At 36.1% G+C, this 23,343-nt stretch overlaps 1 protein-coding gene across 2 annotated transcripts in view; it reads left to right on the forward strand.

The window, feature by feature from the left end:
* Positions 1 to 23,343, forward strand: part of efnb3a (ephrin-B3a) — a 32,846-nt gene that overhangs the window by 3,463 nt on the left and 6,040 nt on the right. For both annotated transcript variants that reach the window (XM_026219574.1, XM_026219575.1), the window contains exon 3: positions 9,786 to 10,081. In XM_026219574.1, coding sequence (XP_026075359.1) covers positions 9,786 to 10,081 — 296 coding nt within the window. The remainder of the gene's footprint in view (positions 1 to 9,785; positions 10,082 to 23,343) is intronic.

Here is a 23,343-nt window from a genome sequence, read left to right on the forward strand (position 1 = left end):
ACAGGAAGAGCACAGAGCCTACATCAGATCTTCAGACTTTTGACTGTTCTACTGTAGTTGCAGTAGGTTTTTTCTAGCGAATCTGTGATTGATTGGTTCTCCTTTGCTGAAAGATCTTGTATAGAGCCTTTCTAGGGACCAAGAGCAGGGTGAGATTAAACATTGTTAGTGAAAAGAATGGATTTAGAATTTGTAAACGTGTTTCACGGTGCAAGTCCCTCCCACATTTCCTAGCCATTTGTGTGTGAGAGAGAGTTTTTATTTTATTCTTTTTTGAAGAGATATGACCTCATGGAAAATGTTACATTGTTAAAAGAGAGATTGTGATTGTGGCATTAAATGGACTGAAAATGGAATTGTACCACTTGACCTCAGTTTTCAGGGGTATGAGAGTGGGAGGATAGTCCTCTACACAACACCCCTCCATCAGTTCATCATATGGACTGCTCCATCATCAGACAGGCAATAAAGCCATCTGTGAAGGGATTACTGCCTCTATACACACTTTCTCTTTCCAGGGTTAATGTCTTTCTCCCTTTCTGTTACATTCCCTTCACCTATTCATCTAATTCTTTTTCTCATCTCATTCATTACAGTGCCTCATTCTTTTTTGTCACTGCTCTCTCTCTCTCTCTCTCTCTCTCTTTCCCAGAGGATAATTGCTCAGAGGTTGCTCTCTCATAGCTCATAGTATCAACTTTATATCAGAGATGTCTTCTAATGTATTTTTTTTATTTCTTTATTTTTTTGGAAATACAAATTAGATAATTATTGACGTACAGTAAGGAGATCAGTCAGATACTTTGAAATGTCTCAGTTCTGAAACTTCCAAACTTGTGTGTAGGCAAATCTGACAGTGTGGTCTCATTAATAATCATAGTTATTTGCAGGTAAAGTGCAGTTCTAGCAAATTTCCATAGACCCTAACATATATATTATTAACATATTGACAGCATGTAAACCCAAAGCATTTTACAGACATGCAAATATTTATGAAATCTTTAGATTAATCAAATATTGATTTTTGTTGAATTTAAAGATTGATTTTTGAATGGTTAAATACAGTATGGGCAATCTCATTTCATTTATTTAATGTAATACTTTGTTTGACATTCACTGTTCTTCGTGCCATTTTCATCTTCAATCAAAGGATACCATCACTTTACCCAAACTTAAACTTTAAAATGGTAAAATGAATGTAAATTTTCATCACTGAATAATAGGGATGCACGATATTGGATTTTGGCCGATATTCGATATGCCGATATTTTCAAAATAATTTTGGCCGATGCCGATACCGATATCGATATATATACAAATATATACTGATATATTTAAACTTTAATTTTACTGAAGAGAAATCCATGTATCTCTTCTGTACTGATTCTACCATAAATGTATTATTTTACAAATGTAGACTGACATTCACATCTGAAAAACAGGTCAATTATTTCACTTGGAGAATATCGGTTTGGCTCATCGGCAGAAATATTCATATCGGCCGATACCGATAATGGTCATTTTGAGCTTTTATCGGCCGATACCGATATTGTGCCGATATTATCGTGCATCCCTACTGAATAATTTAAATTGGATTCAGTTTGTCAAGGGAAAAATGTCTAATAGTGAAAATGTATCTTTAATAATGGTCAAGTGTAACTATACAAATTAATTGATCAAATAAATCTAATTTAATGTGTTTATAAAGATTTTACATTTCTAAATGTATGCATATGCAAATTTTCCATTTCAGTGCATATCAAAACATAAATCTGTAAATGTTATGTATAAATCCTTACTATTATGTTGATATGTGATCAGGCTGAATCAAGATTTTTAAGCAGAATTCTCCATTTACTTTTTTATTTAATTATTTAATTTCAGTGTTCATTTCTCTTTCGAAATAATTTTTTTAATTTCTTTCCTATGGTTCTTGTGTTCCCATAAAGGCATTCAGTTTATACCAGCAACCCTTGAAACATAGTTTGACTTTTTTAGCGTTCAGTTTCTGTTGATTATTTGGACCTGCCATCTTCGTGATGAAAACCTACTTCTCTTGTTTCACTTGTATTTAATTTTTGGTTTCAAAGGTGCGTCTCTGGCATGCCTTCAAAGCCCTGGCGTGATACTATGCTGTGTGTGGAAAGCATAATTACAGTTTTAAGATTACTCCGATGATGGTTCTGAACCGAGGTGGGAGGATTTGGCATTACAGTGAATGACAGAGACGAGCATTGCGCTATACATCAACTGTTAACATTAGCACCCCTTGTAAACCCAACGTTTATGATGACGACAGTGATTGTTTCTTTAGCTTTTGTTCACTTTTGCTGCATGTCATCTATTGAGGCTATACAGGATTAGGGTTTTGATGTCATCCAATTTATTGGAAAAGCTCCTGTTCTCCTCTTTCTTTCTTTCTTTCCTTCTTTTTTCTTCCTTAGCCATTTCTTGTTTCCCATCCTCATGAAGGTTGGACAGGCATTTGTTTCTGAGGGAACAATGTAGGTAATTGGCAGGCCTTATAAGTGAATCATGAACAATAGATTGTCAAGAAACACAATGAAGGAAAGTAAACAGACAGCGATGAGAACATGCATTTGTTATTATAGACTAGATGAATTGGTTATCCTGTTTTTAACTCACTGATGTCTCATTCGGATGCAGTTCTATGGAATGGATATGAATGCCGTAAAATGTGTCAAACGGTGGACCCACACACATCCAGTCTGCTGCTGCAAAGATGTGTGTATACTAAACAGACCCCCTAATATTTTATCCACAAACATTAAAAATAATCAGAATTGGTTAATTCCCCCATGGCTCGGTTCAAACATGAAAACGGAGAGTTGAGAGAAATCGAGAAAACACAAGTGAGTTGGGAGTTATCCTTTCTCCCTGTGCCCTTCCCTCTCTCTCTCTTCCAAACAAAGGGAAAGTTATTTTTAGTGACGTTCATTTTTAATCATCTGAGTGTTTGGAGCTTGATGAGTCTTTCATGTTGGGCTGAGGAGTCAGCGGCCTCTGGCCCCATCAGCTCCCTGGAGCTACTCGATCTGACCCCAACAGAAGACCACCTAGTAGACACGTTTTGTGAAGTACACAATATGTCTCTGGCCAAGACATTATTTGGCAATAAACTGGGAAAATTACATAATTATTTTCAGTATTGCACCATTTTGCTGTAATGTACCCATAAGGCCTAGCAAGTCTCAAGCGCTAGAGAAAAGTTTTGTTTTCAAACAAAAGGACCAATTCTTTATCAACATATTTAACATGTGCATATGAGGGGTTTCATGTACATTACTGTTCAAACGTTTGGAATTAATAGTTTTTTTTTGGTGGGGGGGGGGTGTTATCTGGTGTTTTTTTTAGGAGGGGAATGGTCCTTTTTCCAACTTTTTTTTTTTTTTTTACATGTTGATTTTATGACTTTCATGGACTTTCATATATATTTGTCATGTAAAAAAGTTAGGACACCCTATTGAATTCCATGGTTTTCTGTATCAGATTCAGGACATAATAAAATATTGTCCAGTCCATGGCAGGTCTTAAATTTAGGAAAATATGACATATCACACCATGTCATCATTTATTTAACAAAAAATAGATCCACTTTTAGCATCAATCATTTTCTGTATGATTTTATCTGTCTCTCACATCATTCTGGAGGAACTTTGGCTCGCTCTCCTTTACAACATTGCTCAGGTTTATTGAAGTTTTGGGCATTTGTTTATGCACAGCTCTCACCACTTTCAGTCAGGAAGAGCTCTGGATTTTGACTGGACTGCTGCAACCCCTTGATTCTTTTCTTGCCAGCCGCTCTGTTGTAGATTTGCTGGTGTGCTTGGGATCATTGTCCTGTTGCATGACCCAATTTTTGCCCAACTTTAGTTGTTGGATGGATGGCCTTTCATTTGACTCTACAAGACAAGACCCAAATCATCAGCCCACCACCAGCAACTTTTTCACACATGGCTTAACCATCTTGGCTTTATTTTTGTTAAATAAACAATGACAGGGTGCAATATGTCATGTGTTGTTGTTTGTGTGATGTTTGATGATGAGAAATGTTATTGAGCACCAAAAGATTCCTGACCCCAAACTTTTGAACAGTAATGTACAGTGTACTATCAGTTGTGTGGACATTTCCATCAGTGTGATGCAGAACTACCTAAACTGTAGTTGTTGTTTTAGTATGTTTTTTTTTTTTTTTTTTTTTTTTTCAGATTACTGTCATTGTGATCATATTTTATATATTATCACCCCCAGAATTTCCCTAATTTTAGACTTTTGTGTATGCAAATATGTGAGTCACTGTGCACTTGTGGCATGTGGTTCTCAGCCGTGTGTTAGGTGGGTTTCAGTCCGTCAGAGTTCGGGAATGTGTAAGTTATCTCCAGCCCTTAGCTAATTAAATAGCACTGATAAGAACATGAAACAACACTCTCTGAGCCCTTAAGATAATCTGGGTGCACTCAGCAGGTCTTGATGACCATGAACGCCACAGACACACACACATTTAAATGACGACATACTTTTTATGATTTTTAATCAAAGCATAATATTAGTCACTGCAGTCAAGATCCACATGGAATCAGATGTCCACATGGTCACTCTATCATTCATAAGATTATACAAAAGTTGCCACCAGTTGCGTATTCTTTAATTAATCTTTTAACTCGTTTATGCTTCATCAACCTTAAAGAGTGTAACACTCTTAGTTCTGCTCAACACATTTACCATGTTTAAATGCATTCACATTTGCACAATGTTCCCTCAAAATCAACGCAGTACACATTTTCATTCTAGACTTGGTACATAATAATCAAGACCCTTAAAAAATAAAAAAAAATAAAAGAATGTAATTATAATAGCTTACTTTATTATTTACTGCATTGCTTAAGTTTTACTTTTAAGGAAATTCAGGGTTTGTAACTTTAGGGGTTTTACACACACACACACACACACACACACACACACACAGGTTCTTAGAAAACCAGGAGACAGGAAATATCCCTAGTTTTGTGCAATTACTAATTATAATAATTAGTTATTATAATAAAAAGTGTAATTATAAAAACTGTAAAAAGAGGTCATTTTCCACATTGCTGCAGTGAGGTGAAGGGTAATTTGTGGTTTAAGTTTGTTTGAGTTTCAAACTCCATCAGCCTTTTATTGCTTTAGTGTGATATGAGGAAACTTAAATACCCAAGATTCTGCAGTGGTGAATAATAATAATGAATATGAACCTTGTGAATTCTGATCCTGTTCTGTGACATTTACATTTAAAGTGCTTAATCACTGATTTGTGGGGGTTTAGGTTGCAGAGCTATATTTCCCATGTTAGAATGCTTTTTTCTGCTTGTCTTAATTTTCCATGTAAATGAAGACAAACGTCGGCATTTTCATGCATATTTTATACATAAAAAAGATTCATGGAGCTCTCATGTAGGCATTTTTCACTTTTGATTGTATTTTAACTTAAGTGCAAAACGAGTTTTGATTTGTCTCAAATTTATACAAAAAATCACCTTTTACATGAATAAATATGTTTGCAAAATCCATCCAACACCAAACAGAGAGGAAATTTAGCATTGTCATTGTCACTGATAACCACTGCGAAGAACACAAAATATTTGCGCTTTCTCTTGAACCGCTAACAGACAAAGACTGTCAGTTCTTTCAGCAAGCAAAGCTGGGCTTTTTTTCCTGTGGAGGGAAGAGAAATGCATTCAGCCCGTCAACTGGTTATCACATCAGAGAAATTTTGACATGTTCAAAAGCCTTTGAAAAATCAGTGTAGTGTAGTCAGAAACAGATGCAGCATGTTACGTTTGCTTCTATCTGTAAATTGTATTATGCTGAGATTTGATTCTTGTCCTTTGTTATCCTGGGGTGGTCTTAATGGTCGCCGTGCTTCGTACCATATGTCTCAGCAGGGGTCTGACAGCTCTTTGATAGAAATGTCTTCCGTTTGGACTGAAGGAAAACAGTTGGGATCTACAGGGTGGCAGGATTTGAGGTTAACATATCCATTTGCTTGAGCTTCAAGAAAACACAAGATGAAATGCGCCGTTGTCCTCTGTTGTGAAATTAAAGGGGCCATTACACTTTGACTACATATAGTGCACCAAAAACAGTCATAGTTTATGGTATTTTCTGCACTCTCTCTGACTCTTTTAACACTGACAGCAGTTTTCAGCAGCCAGAAATTATTCATTTACAATGAGACTCGGAGATCTCGGAAAAAAAGCGTGTCAAGTAAAAAGTACTTGAGATCCCTGAATTTGAATGCAAGAACCTGTCCCGTGTGAACCGCTCCTTCAAGCTTGAATTTTTATGGATATGATTAATATTTTATTAAATCACACTAACTTGTTAAATTGACTGCCGTTGTTTATTTGTACATGCAAGTGGCTATGTGCTCATGGTTGTCAAACTTAATAAAGTGTCAGTTTCAGAATTATAGATTTTTTCAGCTTAGAATGTCTTTATAGCTCATTGAACTATATTTTGAATTTTTTTTATTTTTGCAATAGCAAGGATAATTATTTTCCATGTTGTGTCCTACTAAAATATGCTAAAATAATACACAAATAAACCATTCTGCAGTATATAATACTTATTTGTGATGCACAACATGTTGTTACCATGACGGTTAGTCAATATTAGAGATTTTTAATTTATTCATTTTCAGTTGGTAATGTTATTTTTCTTGTACTTTTTTCCTTTTTTACATTTAGATTACTGTAGTCATCATCTAATGTTCACTTAAAGTTAATATTTAAAAGCACAAATAATTTAATCTTTAAATCCTTTTAGAAGTTTTAGCAACTCTCAGAATTGAAATGCATTTTCATTCTGTACGACATAATGTTGTGATGTCTAAATTCACTTGAAGAATTTTTAGATTTCTTCATTTTTAATTCAAACAAAATAGTATAAAACTTTATCATCAACCATTTATCGTTTTTTTTTTTTATATATATATATAATTTTTTTTTATCATTGCTTACAGAGAATGTCCTATAGTCTGCTTTTGGCAAACAACATAATACATTTTCTAAAAGATTATGCATGAATTTGGAATTATGATTTTCATCTCCTTTTCATTTTGTCGTATAGTCTTGCTGAAAACAAACTTTGTACAGCCCAGAGTGAGCTCATGGGAAGCTGTAGTGTTGGTGTGAGTGAAGTGGAGGTTTGTTGATGAGTGAAAGCGGTAAAACAGAGTCTGCGTTCAAAGCTTCCGACGGCCTTAGAAACTCAAGGGTGGCCCAAAGTCACTCCAGCGCTGCGGTACAAGTGTAAAGGAGCCCTGGGATTCAAGCCCGCCGATGAGAAGCATCAGACCAGCACAGAAACCCGCAATGCCTCTGCATGTAATCAGGTTGACCACCCCTAACCTTTATCTAAACAGTGTGGGGTGAGTTCACCCCAATCACAACATGGTTTGACCAGTAAAGAGTGATTGCCTTCCTGTGTCTTAGATCAGGCACAATTAGGTAAATATATCAGAGACAAAAGAGTTAAAAATACAGACAGTCTGATGAACCCAGTTCAGAAAGTGTGTGTGTGTGTGTGTGTGTGTGTGTGTGTGTGTGTGTGTGTGTGTGTGTGTGTGTGTGGTCATCATAATTCACATCCTCTGGTAAATAGCTTGGTTCGATGAGCAGCACAATGTAAATAACAAAGGCTTCATGTGTGTTTTTCACCAAACAGAAATGAGTGAGTTTTAGTTTGATAAATTAAAGCATCTGATTATCAGAATATGATATTTGCTCAGTCGGATCCCACAGTAGCTGAAGTCTAAGATCAGATCACATTGACTTTTGTTGCATTTTGGTCACGTGTGTTTGTTGCAGTGGACAGCTGACTGAGGCCTAAACTCAGTGTGTTAATGGATATGTGTTGATCCTCAGATCAGGTGCTTTGGCTCAAGTTATTTTTTTTTTTTTTTTGTCAGTCTGTGCAAAGGTGTGTTACAAACTGCGGTGTGGTTAATTGGAGCTTTGCTTGGATTTCTTGGCCTGATGGAAATGTCAAGCACTGTACACTTAGCATGAGGAGAGGGGAGTCTGCAAAATACTTTTATCTGCAGTGGGGTTATTTGTGAGATAAATTTTCGACTTCAGAACAAGACTCTGAATAGAGCTTAAATGTCAGTCTGCTAAATGCCAGAATTTTCTTTCCACAAAAGGATGGAGGTATAGGATATTGGCCTTGGTCTGACTGAAAATGTGCAATAAAATACTGAATAATTGTTTATGTTTTGTTTATGAAAGTGTTCATATATTTGGAAATGCTCTCGTCACATACACACTTTTTTGTTTTTCTGTCAAGGTCTCCGTTTTCCACTGAAAGACTCTTTCTATTAAATGCAAGTTTTATTTTTTTATTATATTATCCCTCAAAGAAACCTTACTGCGTTTTATTAGTTTTTCCATCTTATTTAGTATTTTTCAAAGGAACCATTCACCCAAAAATTAGCATTGTGTTTCAGATCCATTTGACGGGACATTTTTGTGTGCGGAAACTAAAGTATATTATGTGATATTAAAAAATAAATAATGAGGACTGAGGTTGTCAAACTCCACAATAACAAAAATAACATTAACATTCTCCATTACTTTCTTTGGTAGGTTCATGAAATAAATAGCATCGTTCTTTTGAGTTATTTTCAAATGAATCCGGTTGGTTCAGGTTAACCAAACAGGGTCTGTTTTTTTATTGAGTTGATCAGCAGGTCATTGGCAAGAACCATATTTGAGATTCATAAGAATTTGTTAAGAATTGCACTTAGTGTAGGAACATTCTTACAAATGTAACTTCCTTAAGAAGATTTTCCTGAATCCAGTCCCTGGTCTGAATGAATAATACACAAATGAAAATGATCGAGTTGTCAAGTTCAACTTTATTGACTCAGTGATCCGGACACAGCAGTTAACATCTTGCTGAAGGGGTGAATAATGACTTTAAAATTTAATTCAGTTTCTCACATAAAGCAGTTGTATGACCTCAAACGACTTTGAATTGAGTGCACAGGTTGTATGGATTAGTTGTAAGATAATTTTATGTGTCCTTTTTTTTAAAAACTTGATAGTCTCCATCCATCATAATTCAAGTCAAGTAGGCTATTATTGGCATTTTTAACCATATTCAGTACAGTATGCAGTGAAACGAAGCAACATTCCTCCAGGACCACGGTGCAATGAAGAACAACATAAATGGAAAAAATCTATATATACTGTATAACACAAGATGGACAAAAATATCAATTAACATAAAAAAACAAATCAGTGCAGAGAAACAAAGCACTAAAACCCTACGTAAAAATGCCTGTGTTTGAGCATAGAAAAATTCCAAAGCAAAGAGCGACCATTGCAATAAAAAAAAAAAAAAAAAATCTTCCTTTGTTTTACACAGAGGAAAGTCATACAGGTTTACCGTTGACTTGTCTCCCACAGTCTAAGCAATTTCAAGTTTTATTATTGTTGGCCAAACGTGATCCCCACATATGATCATTTTCATCACATTGGCAAGTGAAACCACACATATGCCCTCTCACACACACCCCTGAACCAAAGGGCATGGATGTTTACATTTTGACTATAAAAATGTATGAACGAAAAGGGCAGTTTCAGCATCAAACAGGCCTTGAGTTTTTATATGCACGGACATGCAAGCAAATAACAAACTGTCAATCTCAGTCTCCACAGAAATGATCATTACTCATTTGTCTGTCACTCACTCTTCATATCTCTCTTCCTCTAATTCTGCAGGTTTGGAGATGAGAGGGGCTACATACTCTACCCTCAAATAGGGGATCGTTTGGACCTTGTATGTCCTGCCACGAGTCCATCTGGGCCGAACTCTCCCCCTGAGTATGAGTATTATAAACTCTACCTGGTGTCCTCACGAGAGCAGGCCGACAGGTGTGAGGTGATGGGCGCCCCGAACCTGTTGCTCACCTGCGACAAACCCAACAGCGATATGAGGTTTACCATCAAGTTCCAGGAGTATTCGCCCAACCTGTGGGGTCATGAATTCAAGAACTTACGAGACTATTACATCATAGGTAAGTGTGTGTTAACCAGTACTGCGATGCCAAAAAACCAGGAGTATAGGACCACAGCACTTATTTGGTGAATCAATTTCATGTTTTGGGTCCCTCAAGCTATGCAAAAGTTAGCGTTTTATTTCTTGGTGCTCAAGTTGATAACACAGGTTCAAGCCCAGTCATGTTTCATAATCTTAATTTTCACTTTCTTGTTTTTAAACCATCAGCCCCCACAAGTTTAATCCATCCCACATATAGGGTTATCTTCTGACCTCCTTAAATGTTAGGAATAATTTATCCACTCATCCTACCCACAAATCAATTTTTCATAAAAAAGATATTATGAGCATGTAATAAGAATTTGTTCCCACAGCCTAATTTGTTTCTTTCATTTTAGTAAAATCATGGTCATGTTCTACTAATTTGTTCCCTCATTTTAGTTCAGTCGTTACCATGATTTAACAAAATTAAAACAGGGTGACTACTTACTACAAAGTACTCAGAAGTTAACAAAAACAAAGGAAATCAATTGTAAAACGTAGCCACAATGTCACTAAAATGAGGGAACAGATGAATAAAAAGTGACCACGGATTAATAAGTCATGGGAACGAATGTCTTTCTAGCACAAGCCATCATTTAATATGTATCTGAGAGCCCTTAATCATAATATTAAATATTAAAAATACAGTTTAAGGCCTACAAATTAAGATTTCAAATAAAGTGATAATTTTTGCTTTGAATGGACAAACATTTTTAGGGAATATTTGCTAATTAGCCAAATTGCAATAGTACCACGTGTCAGCTGCAGGGTTTCTGTCCTGTCAAATTTACCTCATAGTTGCTCCAACCAATAGATGAATCCATCGATAAAACCCAGAATATGTGTGTGTGTTACTGTTTGTTCCCTAGGGAAATCACTTTTAATTAACCTAAGCTGGCAGTTGTTAATTTCTAAAATATGCCTGTAATGAGAAAGAGAAGGACAGAGCGTTGGGTGCTGTGCGGTTTTGCACACACTTGTGATTATGTGGATCTTAATTGGCTGTAATGGGCCTGTGAGACTCGAGGGCATTTAAGAGCAGCAAGACACAACGTCCCGACCAATGGCAAACACACACACACACACACACACTGTGCGTTTCCCTTCCCAAATATCCACGTATGGTGTCTGCGCTGTTACTGATGTACAACTGTTTATGTGTTTTACTATAGGATAAAAGCACAGCTTATTATTGTAGGTTTTTGTGGTTTCGTCCTTTTGTGTGAGGCTGCGAGTGATGCTTTTAGCTGGTGCTTGTTTCCCCTGTGATGTGCACCGTTTGAAGCCGAGATCTTCTCCCTGCTGAGTGTGTATCAGAGTGTATCAAATGCTCCGAGCTCTTTTGTCAAAACTTTGATCACTGGGCGCTAACTGAGTTCCCAGGGGAGCACTTTACCCTAAAAAGCATTCAACAAACCCGCTGCATTAGAATCCCTCTCCAAAACCTCCTCTTTACCATCACGTTTTCAAAGCACAATCTCACGTAGTCAATAATTCACAATAGTGGTGTGAGCGCTTGTTTCATTGCAATCGCTGAGTTAAAGTAAAAGTGTAAAACCGTGGACTTACACATGTTTGGCTTTGTTTGCCCGTCCTACAACGACTCGTTGATATTTCGACTTTGGAGCATCAGAGTGTGCATGTGTGAGTGTGTGTTTGTCACACTGGATTAGACTTGTGGTAAGGGGCTGTTAATTATTGAAAAGGTCTTGTTGGTTTATTTATCAAGGTTAAACTGAAATATTAGAGATGAACCTTACTCCCACCCTAACCTGTGTGTGCGCCCTATACCTTGATACTGCAAATGAGTACAATGCAGCAAAATGAGAACGCTTCTGTTATAATCATTAAAAGTACATAGTCTGCAGGTAAGCAGCATCATTTAGATTTAATACATATACATAGATTTAAGATTCAGATTCAAAATGTTATTTATATTTAAGATTTAGAGTATTTTAGATTTGTACTCCCATTTAAGGTTAAGATTGCATTTAACTTTAACACATGATTTTGATTTAATATTCAAGTTTACAATTTGAATTCAGATTTTTACATTTAAGATTCAGATTACATTAGGTTTAAAGCACAATTTTACATTTAAATGTATGACTTTAAGACAGTTTTAATGGTTAAGATTCAAATAAATTTTAGATTTAATCAAGATTTTGATTTAAGATTCAGATTTAAAATGTGAATGCATTCGATACGTTATTTTTATTTTATTTTTAGATTTAGTCTTTTTAAGATTTGTACTTGCATTCAAGATGTAGATTTAATATTTTGCTTAGCAATATATAATTTTTTCTCACCACTTGGATGCATTTGAATATTTAACATTGTTTTCTGATATTTATTTAAGGATAAAATTACAGTAAGGTAATAATTTTAATATAAAATATACTGTTAAAAACATACAAACAGACAGTTGGGGGGGGGGTATTTTTGTTGATAAAATTGGTCCGTTTTTGTTGTTAACACTGGTAAAAACCTTTTTGCAATACACAACATTTATCACCCCATACTCACTTCCCAGCTCGTCCACACACTTCAATGCAGCGCTTACATTTACGTATTTTTAGCGGCAACATTTAGCATAGCTTGCTGCACAGTTTGAAGCCTTGTCAAAATTCAAATCATACTTTTTAATTTCACACAGATGCTGCTGCTCTCCGCGTTTTTAAGTTCAGTGTTTGTGTGCATGTTTGTGTGTGTCTGCCATGCTGAGCCAGGGTGTTTGCTGTCTGATGGCTATGAGTAGTGACAGGTCCCTCCCAAACTAGGTCAGCAATCAGAGCCCCGTGCCACACTACGGTCGGGATGTTGAACGTGTGTGTGTGTGTTTGTGTGTGTGTGTGTGTGTGTCACAGCACAGGGTCTGCGTTTATCCCTGTGAATGTGTCCGTTTGAATTTCCAGCTCTATTTCAATTTCTGCATGTGTCAGTTTGTTCTGTAGAGTGTGTGTTTGTGTGTTTGTGTGTGCGTGCTTATATTCTCCTGATAAAGATCATGCTGTAGGTCTCAGGTTAATGGGATATAGATGGTTTAACACAGTGATTCATTAACCTTCTGGCATCTGCAGCTGCAGTTAAAGTCATTAAGTACACAAAAACACACCTAAATAGAAAAACACAAACAAACCCACACCTGGTCTTGTGTAAATGTAGAACTATTCAAAGTGAGTCTCACAAACATATGATCTTCATAAAACCCTTGAAATAAAAACCTGTGGTCGGTGTGTTTATTTCATCACATGAAGATTTAATTTGATTGTACGTTACAAAATTTTCCACACAAGCTAACTATAATGCTCACAGTGACATCAGACATAGCACACATGCATGTGCGCGCACACACACACACACACACACACACACAGCAGGGGTGAATAAAGGCTCTTTTGATGGATGGACGTGTGAGCAGAGGGAGGGAGATTACGGTGTGAGGGATTGTGGGAATTCTCCTCACCAGCTGTTCACTAGAGACAGGGAGAGAGAAGATGAAGGGATTGAGGAATGGATGGCGAGAATGGAGTGAGGGAGAGAGAATGGAGAAATCAGATGGTTATGTAGGTGAAGGCTCTGAGGAGTAGAAATGGAAATAATATTGAATATAAACACACACACACTGGCTACACTCACACAGCAGCACAATATACAGTTGTTAGCTTTGTTTTAAAGTTACTGTTCAGAAGTTTGGGGTTGGTAAGATTTTTGTTTTTGCTTAAACTGTTTTTTTTTTTTTTTTGAATACAATTTAGATTGTAATTTATTCCAGGGCCACAAAGCTGGGCCAGTCTTCAGTGCCGCACAATCCTTCAGAAATCAGTTTTGCTTTTCAAGAAACATTACTTATTATTATCAATGTTGAAAACAGTTGTGCTGCTTAATATTTTTGTGGAAACCATTATTCCCTTTAAAAAAAAAAAAGTTCAAAAGAACAGCATTTATTTAAGTCTTTTGTAATATTGTAAATGTCTTAACTGTCACTTATGCATGCTTTTACTTCATTTACTTCATTCATTATAGTTATATGCAATGTTTAAGTCTATCATGAGTGAAGAAAAGCGAGCAGAAAAGCTTGATTTGGGTTATTAGTTCTTACAGAGAGTATTTGATCTGCATGTTTTGTGTACCGGTTAATTTAAAATCACACGTTTAGGACATAAATACAGTTTTGAATCCAAAGCACTGTCTGTATGAAAGCAGCCATTCAGTTACACTGCAAAGTAGTACGTCTTAGTCTTCAAAGTAAAAATATCAAACAATTTAAAAAATAATAAATGAAAACAAGACAAATTTACTTCAGAAGCAGCACTGCATACGATATTAAGACTTGTTTTCATAGAAAATGTTCTGCACTGGCAGATGTTTTTATACTTCTGTTACTGTACATTCCATGCAGCATGAAAGTCTGAAACTACTACTTAAAAATAATGAATGGAACAACACTCGAGAAGGATCATTTCCATAATGCAGTACATATTTTTTGTGGTCTAAGCACAAGGTGAGAGTCAATGACTTTATTAGCATCATTATAAGCATTTCAACCTTATCAGGACTGTTTCTTGCTGTGGGCTCCCGTGATTCACAGGGCCCTGTGTGTGTTGTCAGTTTCTATTTCCACATCCCATCCATTCCATCCCTCCCAGACCATTGACACACTTCTGAGAGGTGCTATTAGTCAACCTATTAAGATAATTACCTCAGAGGAAACGAGACAGAGAAAGAGACAGCCCTCCTCCAACATACAGCGCCTTTGTATTCGTATTCATGGATCCAGTCCATTTGAATTTCCTCTTTATTGACCAGAAAATGATATTGACAATGATAGAGCGCCTGAGCCAATGCTCTAAAAATCTCTATAAATGTAGTACACATGATGTATGCACTATATTCCAAGTCTGAAGCCATATGCTTGCAAGGTTTAAGAAGACTCGCCATATAATGCACAAGTTGCATGGACCATTGCTATTTTAAACCAATTCTCATCTTGGTTGAATTACCAACCACATAAAACCATGTCTAGGTCTATGGATATCATACCCGATCTCACGGCAATTTGTACATTTTTCACAAGGTGGCTTATTCGTACGAATTCGTACGACCATACTCGTACAAGTTCATACGATTGTTGCCAAATCGTACGTATTTTACGAGTTTCACAATTCGTATGAATTTGTACGAATGACCTACACCTAACCCTGCCCCTAAACCTAACCGTCACTGGGGTTTAGACAAATCGTATAAAATCGTACGAGTGAGGTCATACAAATTCGTACGAAAAGCCTCTTCATAAAATATATCCGAATTGGCCGTGAGATAGTGTTGGGATATCCTAGTAGTCATTGTTCATTCAGTTAACAAGAAGTACAAGCAATATCAAACTAACCAGACAGCTTGTTCTTCAAAACTCTCCAAAGGAGAGCTGCGAAAGGCCACAGAATTCAATAGCAGAGATTAGAATATAAAGTCAGTCATACCAAGAGCTCTGGCCTACAAGAGGTGGTGGTACGAAAGAAGCCATTACTCAGAAAGGAACCATGTTAGAGCAAAAAGGCATAATGCAGACCTAGAAAAGGTATTGTGCTCCAATGAGAGCTTTTGAAGAGAATTCAAAGGTGCCGAGCTCACACTGCCCAAACTTTAAAACGCCATACCTGCAGTGAAGTATGCTTGTGTAGCATCATGCTGTGGGCCATTTTTGACCAGCAGGCATCTCGGGTAAAATGGAGTGAAGACTGCATTGTGCCAAAATACAGGGAAACACAGCAAGTGAACCCGAGCCAGTGCTGAATAACTCAAGCTTTGAGATCTGTGTCTCGATGTAATTTAAAGATAACATAACAAACATAAACAATACATTGATATGAGAAGGTGGAGTATGTATGCCGATAAAGACATCTCCATTGTTTCGACTTAGTGTCTAATCTTAGTGAGTGCCTAAAAACAGAATAAATGATCAGCCTTTTTTTGCAGGTTTTCCTCTGGTTTACAATAATTTCCAGACATCAGCCATATTTAGAGGAAATATCAACCTTGAAAAAAGGTTTTTGCCAATAGGGATGATGCTTTCATTAATTATTAATACGCTTTCAGAACCGTGTTTGCTGACAGCTGGAGATAAATAAGGACTGCTGCTGTCTAAAATATGCATATTTCATGACGTTAATGTATAGCACTTTAGTCCGCATCAAGCTGTGGGCAGATCCGTGGAGATCTGCGATGTCTACTGCGGTGCCTCATCAGCACAGAGTTCATAGAGTTTCTCTTTCTCCGTCTACCATCTCCATCCTATTTAACTGTTCCCCCCCCGCCCCCACCTCCACGCTGCTGGCTGCGGGCTGACTCAGATGTCAGAGCGCGTTATTTCAGTAGGCTGATTCTCAATAATGTGTCTTTATCTGGGCTCTTTGTGGTACAGGGTTTTGGTGGTGGGGCCGCACTGGGATTTGGATGAGGGGGGAGGCATCGCCGAGCAATAATGAGTTCTCGTTTTGTTAATGCCTCTCCACACCTCTTCAAACATGCATCATATACTCGCCTCCAACATGGGGACAAATGTTTCACACTGCTGAATATGCAGTTTGAGTCTGATGCGTAGGATTTGTCGGAAAGTGTGAGGTTATGTGTGTATAAGCGCAGTATTCGTGTAAGACAGGTAGCGTGTGCGGGTTCGTTTTTTGATTGACAGGTGTGCTCACGCTTTAAAAGCTGTTAAAAAGTGCGACAGTAGATCGGTTTTCTGCCTTCCTCGTCTCTCCAGCTCCTCCAAGCGTTATTGACATGAACATGACCTAGAAAAACCTTTACCATCTCACTCTTGTTTCACTCAGATTGTCATTCGCGCTCTTGCTCCACTTCTGTGTACCTGAGTGAAACCGGTCAAGAACGTGGCCAGGTCTTGTCCGGCCACCCCAAAAATAAAAAGAAAGAAATAATAATTGTTGTTTTTGATTAAAAAGAAATAAGAATTAAAAATTAATTAATTCTACATTCAAGACCATTAAACGTTTTGCCCTTTAATTTCATTTCCAGGACAATAAATGAATCATTTTGTATAAAAACTTCAGACCAAGTACAAGAACAAGTATCTTTATTTATTCGTAAAATTAACTATTTATTTTTCTATATGTAATATTTGTAATTATTATTATTTAAATATACAAATTATGTTTAATATTAGCAGAAATTAATATTAACATACAAGATATACATGTTTAATTATTTCTTGTGTTGTTTAACGGGATTAATCCTTCTATAGAAAAAAGTTAAGATTAAAACATCTGAATGCATTATGGTGATGAGTATTTGTTAATCATATAAATTTTCAATTTTTCTTTTTATTGTTAAGGTGAAATATGACCTGGACATGCTTCACCCACCACTCTCTCTGTCGCTCTCTCTCTTCTTTTCTCTTATATAAAACTCTTAAATTAGACTCTCACCTTTCGCATCCCCTTGTCCTTCACTCCTCAGAGCTGTTCTATCTTTTACTCATCTCTATTATCTGTGCCCATTTAGATCATTCATTCTTAATGTTGCCGCATGAAAATGTCCATTAAATGAAGCCCCGTAAGTTCAAAACACAGAATGTTTGATTCGTTCCTCTATTTATTTAACCAAGTTTCGAGACCCTTTGCAGAATCTCTGCCACATGAGTATCTCTCGTCTGAGTGGCAGGGAACAGCAGGCCTGGACAGTGCGGTTAACTAGAAGGGAGTTATGTCTTGTTTCATTAGTTGTGGCTGGATTTATTACTCAGGCTGTGAGTTTATGACCTTGTTAAAGAAATACTTTGGTATTTTGTTGTTGTGACCGTAGAAGAGTCTGAGTTATGTCCCTGTCACCATTCAGTTCTGTGCACTGCAGGAGTCTGGACATTTCTGCACTGAGCTGCTGGACGGGTCAGTCATTAAAACAGGAGAACCCTGTGTGTGTGTGTGTGGAGAGAGGATGTCAGACAGTATTAGCTGTAAATACCTGTCAATTGCTCACCAAAGATGACATTTAAGATAACTGCTGTGGGATTTTAGCCCTGTTTCCATAGGGACTGGACTCACTGTGTGTCAAGACAAGCCAGAATGACGGACGTCACCACAATGTCATTAGTACCAGTAGCGATCCTTGGCATTTTCTTTTAGCCTTGACTTGGATGCATTATTAAACAAATCACAGCGGAAGGAAACTGCTACTGGTCATAATTAAACACCCCTAAAATTGCTTGACAAGTGCAGTTTGTTTGTTTTTCTTTTTGACATGTCCTATTCAAACAGGAAGTTGGGGTGGGACATATCGAAGGTTTTTTTTTTTTTTCTCAAATAATATCTTTAGGTTACAAAATGAGTGTGTGTGTGTGTGTGTGTGTGTGTGTGTGTGTGTGTGTGTATATATATATATATATATATATATAATACGGTACAGACCAAAAGTTTGGAAACATTACTATTTTTAATGTTTTTGAAAGAAGTTTCTTCTGCTCAGAAAGCTTACATTTATTTGATCAAAATTACAGGAAAAAAATTTTATATTGTGAAATATTATGACAATATAAAATAATTGTTTTTACATTTATTATACTTTAAATTATCATTAATTTCTGTGATGCAAAGCTGAATTTTTAGGATCATTATCACATGATCCTTTAGAAATCATTATAATATGATGATTCATAATCAAAGTTGGAAACAGTTCTGCTGCTTAATATTTTTCAGAACATGGATACTTTTTTAAGGATACTTTGATGAATAAAAAGAAAAAAAAAAAGAAAAAAAAGAAGCTATGTTTTTAAAAATAAATATTTTGTAATAACAATATACACTACTGGTCGGTAATTTTGGATCAGTAATTTTTTTTTTCTTTCTTTTTTTTATTTATAAAATCAATACTTTTATTCAGCAAGGATGTGTTAAATTGATAAAAAGTTATAGTAAAGAAAATATATTATTAAAATTCTTTTCTTTTTAACCTTTTATTCATCAAATATATTAGACAACAGAACTGTTTCCAACACTCATAATAAATCAGAATATTAGAATGATTTCTAAATGATCATGTGATAGGCTGGATGTTACATGTGACACTGAAGGCTGGAGTAATGATGCTGAAAATTCAGCTTTGCATCACAGGAATAAATTATTTTGTTAAGTATATTCAAATAGAAAACTATTATTTTAAGTTGTAATAATATTTCACAATATTACTGTTTTTTTCTGTATTTTTGATCAAATAAATGCAGGCTTGATGAGCAGAAGAAACTTCTTTCAAAAACATGAAAAATAGTAATGTTTCCAAACTCTTGGTCTGTACTGCTGTTTGTTTGTGTGTGTGTTTGTGTGTATCAGTATCATTTGATAAAAGCAATTTTGCACTACTGGCTGATTATGACAAAGCAACAAAACAAAAAAAACTGAAACTGTGATAAATTAATATATCTACTGTATGTAGAACTTTGATTAAGAAATCTTTAAAGACTTATCTTCTTAAAGCTTACAGTAACTGAGTATTTTTATACTGTTTTTTATTGTGTGTTTATTTTATTATGCATGTTGTTGAGCTATGGGTTACGAAACTCCTGCTTTTTGTTGGTACCCATGCCCATAATTGTAGCACTTTGGGTCAAGAAAAGCACATGATAAATAAAATTAATTATTATTATTATTATTTTTATTATTATTATTACTATTATTATTGTGTGTGTGTGTCCAACTTGTTTGTTTAATTTTAAATTATTAATATTATGAATATGAATTCCATTCAGTTCAATTCGTGGTAATGAGTGTGTGACCAATCAGCAAAAGGTTCACTTAAAGGTAGTTCACCCAAAATGAAAATTATCATAATTTACTTCACCCTTATGTTTATCCAAACCTCTATGACTTTATTTCTTCTGTGGAACAACAAGAAAATGTTTTGAAAAAATATTTTCAGTTTTTTCCCCCATACAATTAAAGTAGGGTTCAGTGTTGTTTTGGACTTTCATTGTACAAAAAACAGTAGAAAATTCTTCAGAACATCAACTTTTGTGTTCCGCAGAAGAATGAAAGGTTTGGAATGACATTAGGGTGAATAAATGATGACAGAATCTTGATTTTGTGGGAACTATCCTTTTAAGCCATTCATCCAATCAGTGCACAGCTCAATGAAGCAATAGAACAGCTGTTCCTCATAAATGCGCTCACTTAGTGCATCACATCTGCGTAGAGGCAGATGAAAGAGACTTGTTTAACCACAATCCACCGCATGGCAGGACTTTATGTGTTACAGATCACAGCAGCAGGCCCGAGACCAGAACATCTGAAATCTATTGCATTCCCACAGTCAAAAGGTGATGTTTAAGGTCCAGTAAGGTTTTGACCTCTGAAAAAGAGTGTATGTTCCCTTCTTCCAACTTCAGGACATGCTATAGAAAAGCTGTTTGGAAAACAAGCAGAAAGTAATAATCCTACAATGTGTAGTGTGACTTACACTTAAAAAACAATGTGATGTGGAAAAATTGCTACAGTAGTAAATTTGATTTGATTCCTTTTAAATTTGAAATCATTCTTCAATTCCAAAGCGTTGGGAATTAAGACTCAGTTTCTCAAACTGAAATAGATTCCATTAAAGGGAATCAATTCCTCTTTAATAGTGATACGTCTGATTTGATTCCACAAACCAGTTTTTTCAGGGCCCCCAAATCTCTAAACATGCCCTTGTTTACACCATTATGCCGCAATCATGTATGTATTTCTAACAACTGTGTCATGGCTCTGGACTACATGAAGAGATAACAGAAGATGTTAATAACCAATGAATACTAAGGAAGTTTAAAAGGAGGTAAGCCTACATAACATGTAGTCAAAAAATCGATTAATTCCAGAACCAGGAATTCCTATAAACCCTAAAAACTGAAATAGTATATTCATGTTTAACATACTCCATTAGCTTTTGTTTTATTTACAACTTCAAAAAACAGTATACCTATCTTTCAGCAAATCAGGTTGCCAGGTTTACATATAACCTAATTAATATTCATAAGGCATACTTATGCATACTTTTCAGATCATTTCCTTTGTCCCTATGTCACACTGAGCTACATTTAAAGTGATTTCCGGAGGTGTCCTTGAACAGTCCTGCTCTGGCATGGGTTTGTCGGAGATCAGTTCTGTCATTGAAAGGGCTCTTCTCTATGTTGAAATGAGTTCTCAGATGGTCTCTCACATTAACTGCGGTTTGTCTCATATTGCGTACTGCCCCCTTTAGGCCTGCCCCGGCACAGCTGCAGGATAATGAGGTCATGGAGGCCCTCTTGCCAGCAGGAACTTGAGCTTACTTAGGGAAAATTACTCTGGGTTTGTGCAGCCCAAACAGATTGTGCTAATTCCTACTGGGCTGAAAAGGTTGACTTGGCCACTGGCCTTATTTGTCGGGGGTTAAAACCATCTTTTCGAGCTGTTGTTGCTCCCATCACTGGTCGTCATGGGTCAATCCCCTTTTTCTCAGGGGGCAGGGGAATTTTGGGAGAGGGGTGGAGTGGGTCAGTATGAGGGTCATTTCAAAATGTTCTTGTGCCAGTTTTTTTCCCCTTCATTTCAGTTCCAGACATGCTTTTCTGTATATCACCACAGATCATCGTCTCAATTACGGAAGTCATCCGTTGTTCTCTCTCATCAGTGATTTTTCGTCTGCTCTGGAGAATATGTAGACTGTAAAGTCTACACTGCAGTGTGTGTAATGTCTGCTCTTCATCTTCCTATTAAACCCACGGCCTCTTGTCTACCACAACCATCAGAAGAACCTTCCAGACTAGTGTTTTATTTCTATGCCCACTCACTTTTCCTCTCACCCTCTTCCTCTTTCTTCTCACGGCTCTTTCTAGGAATGTCAGTCTTTCACATTCGGTCAGTCTCCAAGTCAAAAGATTCAGTGTTTTTATAGCAGAGTTTTACTCCCACTTTCAAATGCTCACAATCTTTTTTTTTTTTTTTGTTTGAAATAAATCGCTGCTTAAATTAATTAAATATAAATAAATAATTAATTTAATATAAAAATACACATAAAAATCATCTAGATAAACTAGTCAACCTCAATTGCGACCATTGTTAGCTATTCCTAATATGTAACAATCATGAAGTAAAGACTATGCCAAATCATTTTCATTTTAAATATAGTTACTTCTGGTTTATTTATTTTTTCTTATATGTAATTTCTAGATTATTACTTGACCTGAGTACTGTGATAGAGTACTGATAGAAAAAAAAGTTTATGTTCTATTGCTCGTTATTTGTTATTTTATTTTTCTCAAATAATTTCTAGAGAAAATGTATCCGTGTTTAATTGATTAATACTTAAAGCTAAATGGCATCATTTTTTTTAAATTTGGTAACAATTATATATTTATTTTGCTTTCTAAATAAAGTATTTTGTCCATTAGCATATTCGTTTTTGATGTGGTATCAAAACTGGCATCAAGAATCATGAAATTTCGCCTACTGACATTTTGATTTTATGGCAACCCTAGGTAACTCTCTGTTCCTCTCTCTGCTGATCAAGTTCAGCTTTTACACCTTTACCCAACATCTCTGCATCCCTAGAGGGAGAATGGAGAGAGCGAGGGAGGTGAGGAACACAATGAGAGCCATTAGGTGATGAATCATTTTTTTTTCTACACCTCCAGTGTGTTGGCTAATGACTGCCGTGAGCACTAAAAAGGTCATGTTTTTGGATTCAGTCCATGAGTGTGTGTTTGTGTGCATTTCTGTATGTGTTTACATGTGAGGGGGTGAATCTTTTATATGCTGTGTGTTTTCTCTTAAGATTATTCTTTATTTAAGTCAGTTTTGGGTATATAAGGAATATTTGGCTTCTTGGTAAGAGGCTCTTTGGATGAAAGCCAGGGGTTTTCATTGTTCTTGATTTTAACATGAATTTGTTGTAATGTTTTTGACCTGTTTCAGGCAAATTGTGAAGTTTTGAAATTCATAACTTTTAAAGAAGTTTTCTGGGTTTAATTCAAGTTGAGCTCCATGGACAGCACCTGTGTCATACTGTGGATTGCCACAGAAAATAATTGGGTTTACAGTGGTGCAGTTATAATGGAGGTCCGTGGGGCAAGGCATTCTACCATAATAGATTAAAGTAAAAAAAAACAATTAAAAAACATTCCTTCAAACGTATAGCCCAAGATAAATCTGTGGCAACATCAATGCATAAAAGTGCTTTGAACATAAACTACAAATACATTAGGCAACTTCAGCTTCA

Source organism: Carassius auratus, chromosome 35, assembly GCF_003368295.1.
Source record: "Carassius auratus strain Wakin chromosome 35, ASM336829v1, whole genome shotgun sequence".
Classification (NCBI taxonomy): domain Eukaryota; kingdom Metazoa; phylum Chordata; class Actinopteri; order Cypriniformes; family Cyprinidae; genus Carassius; species Carassius auratus.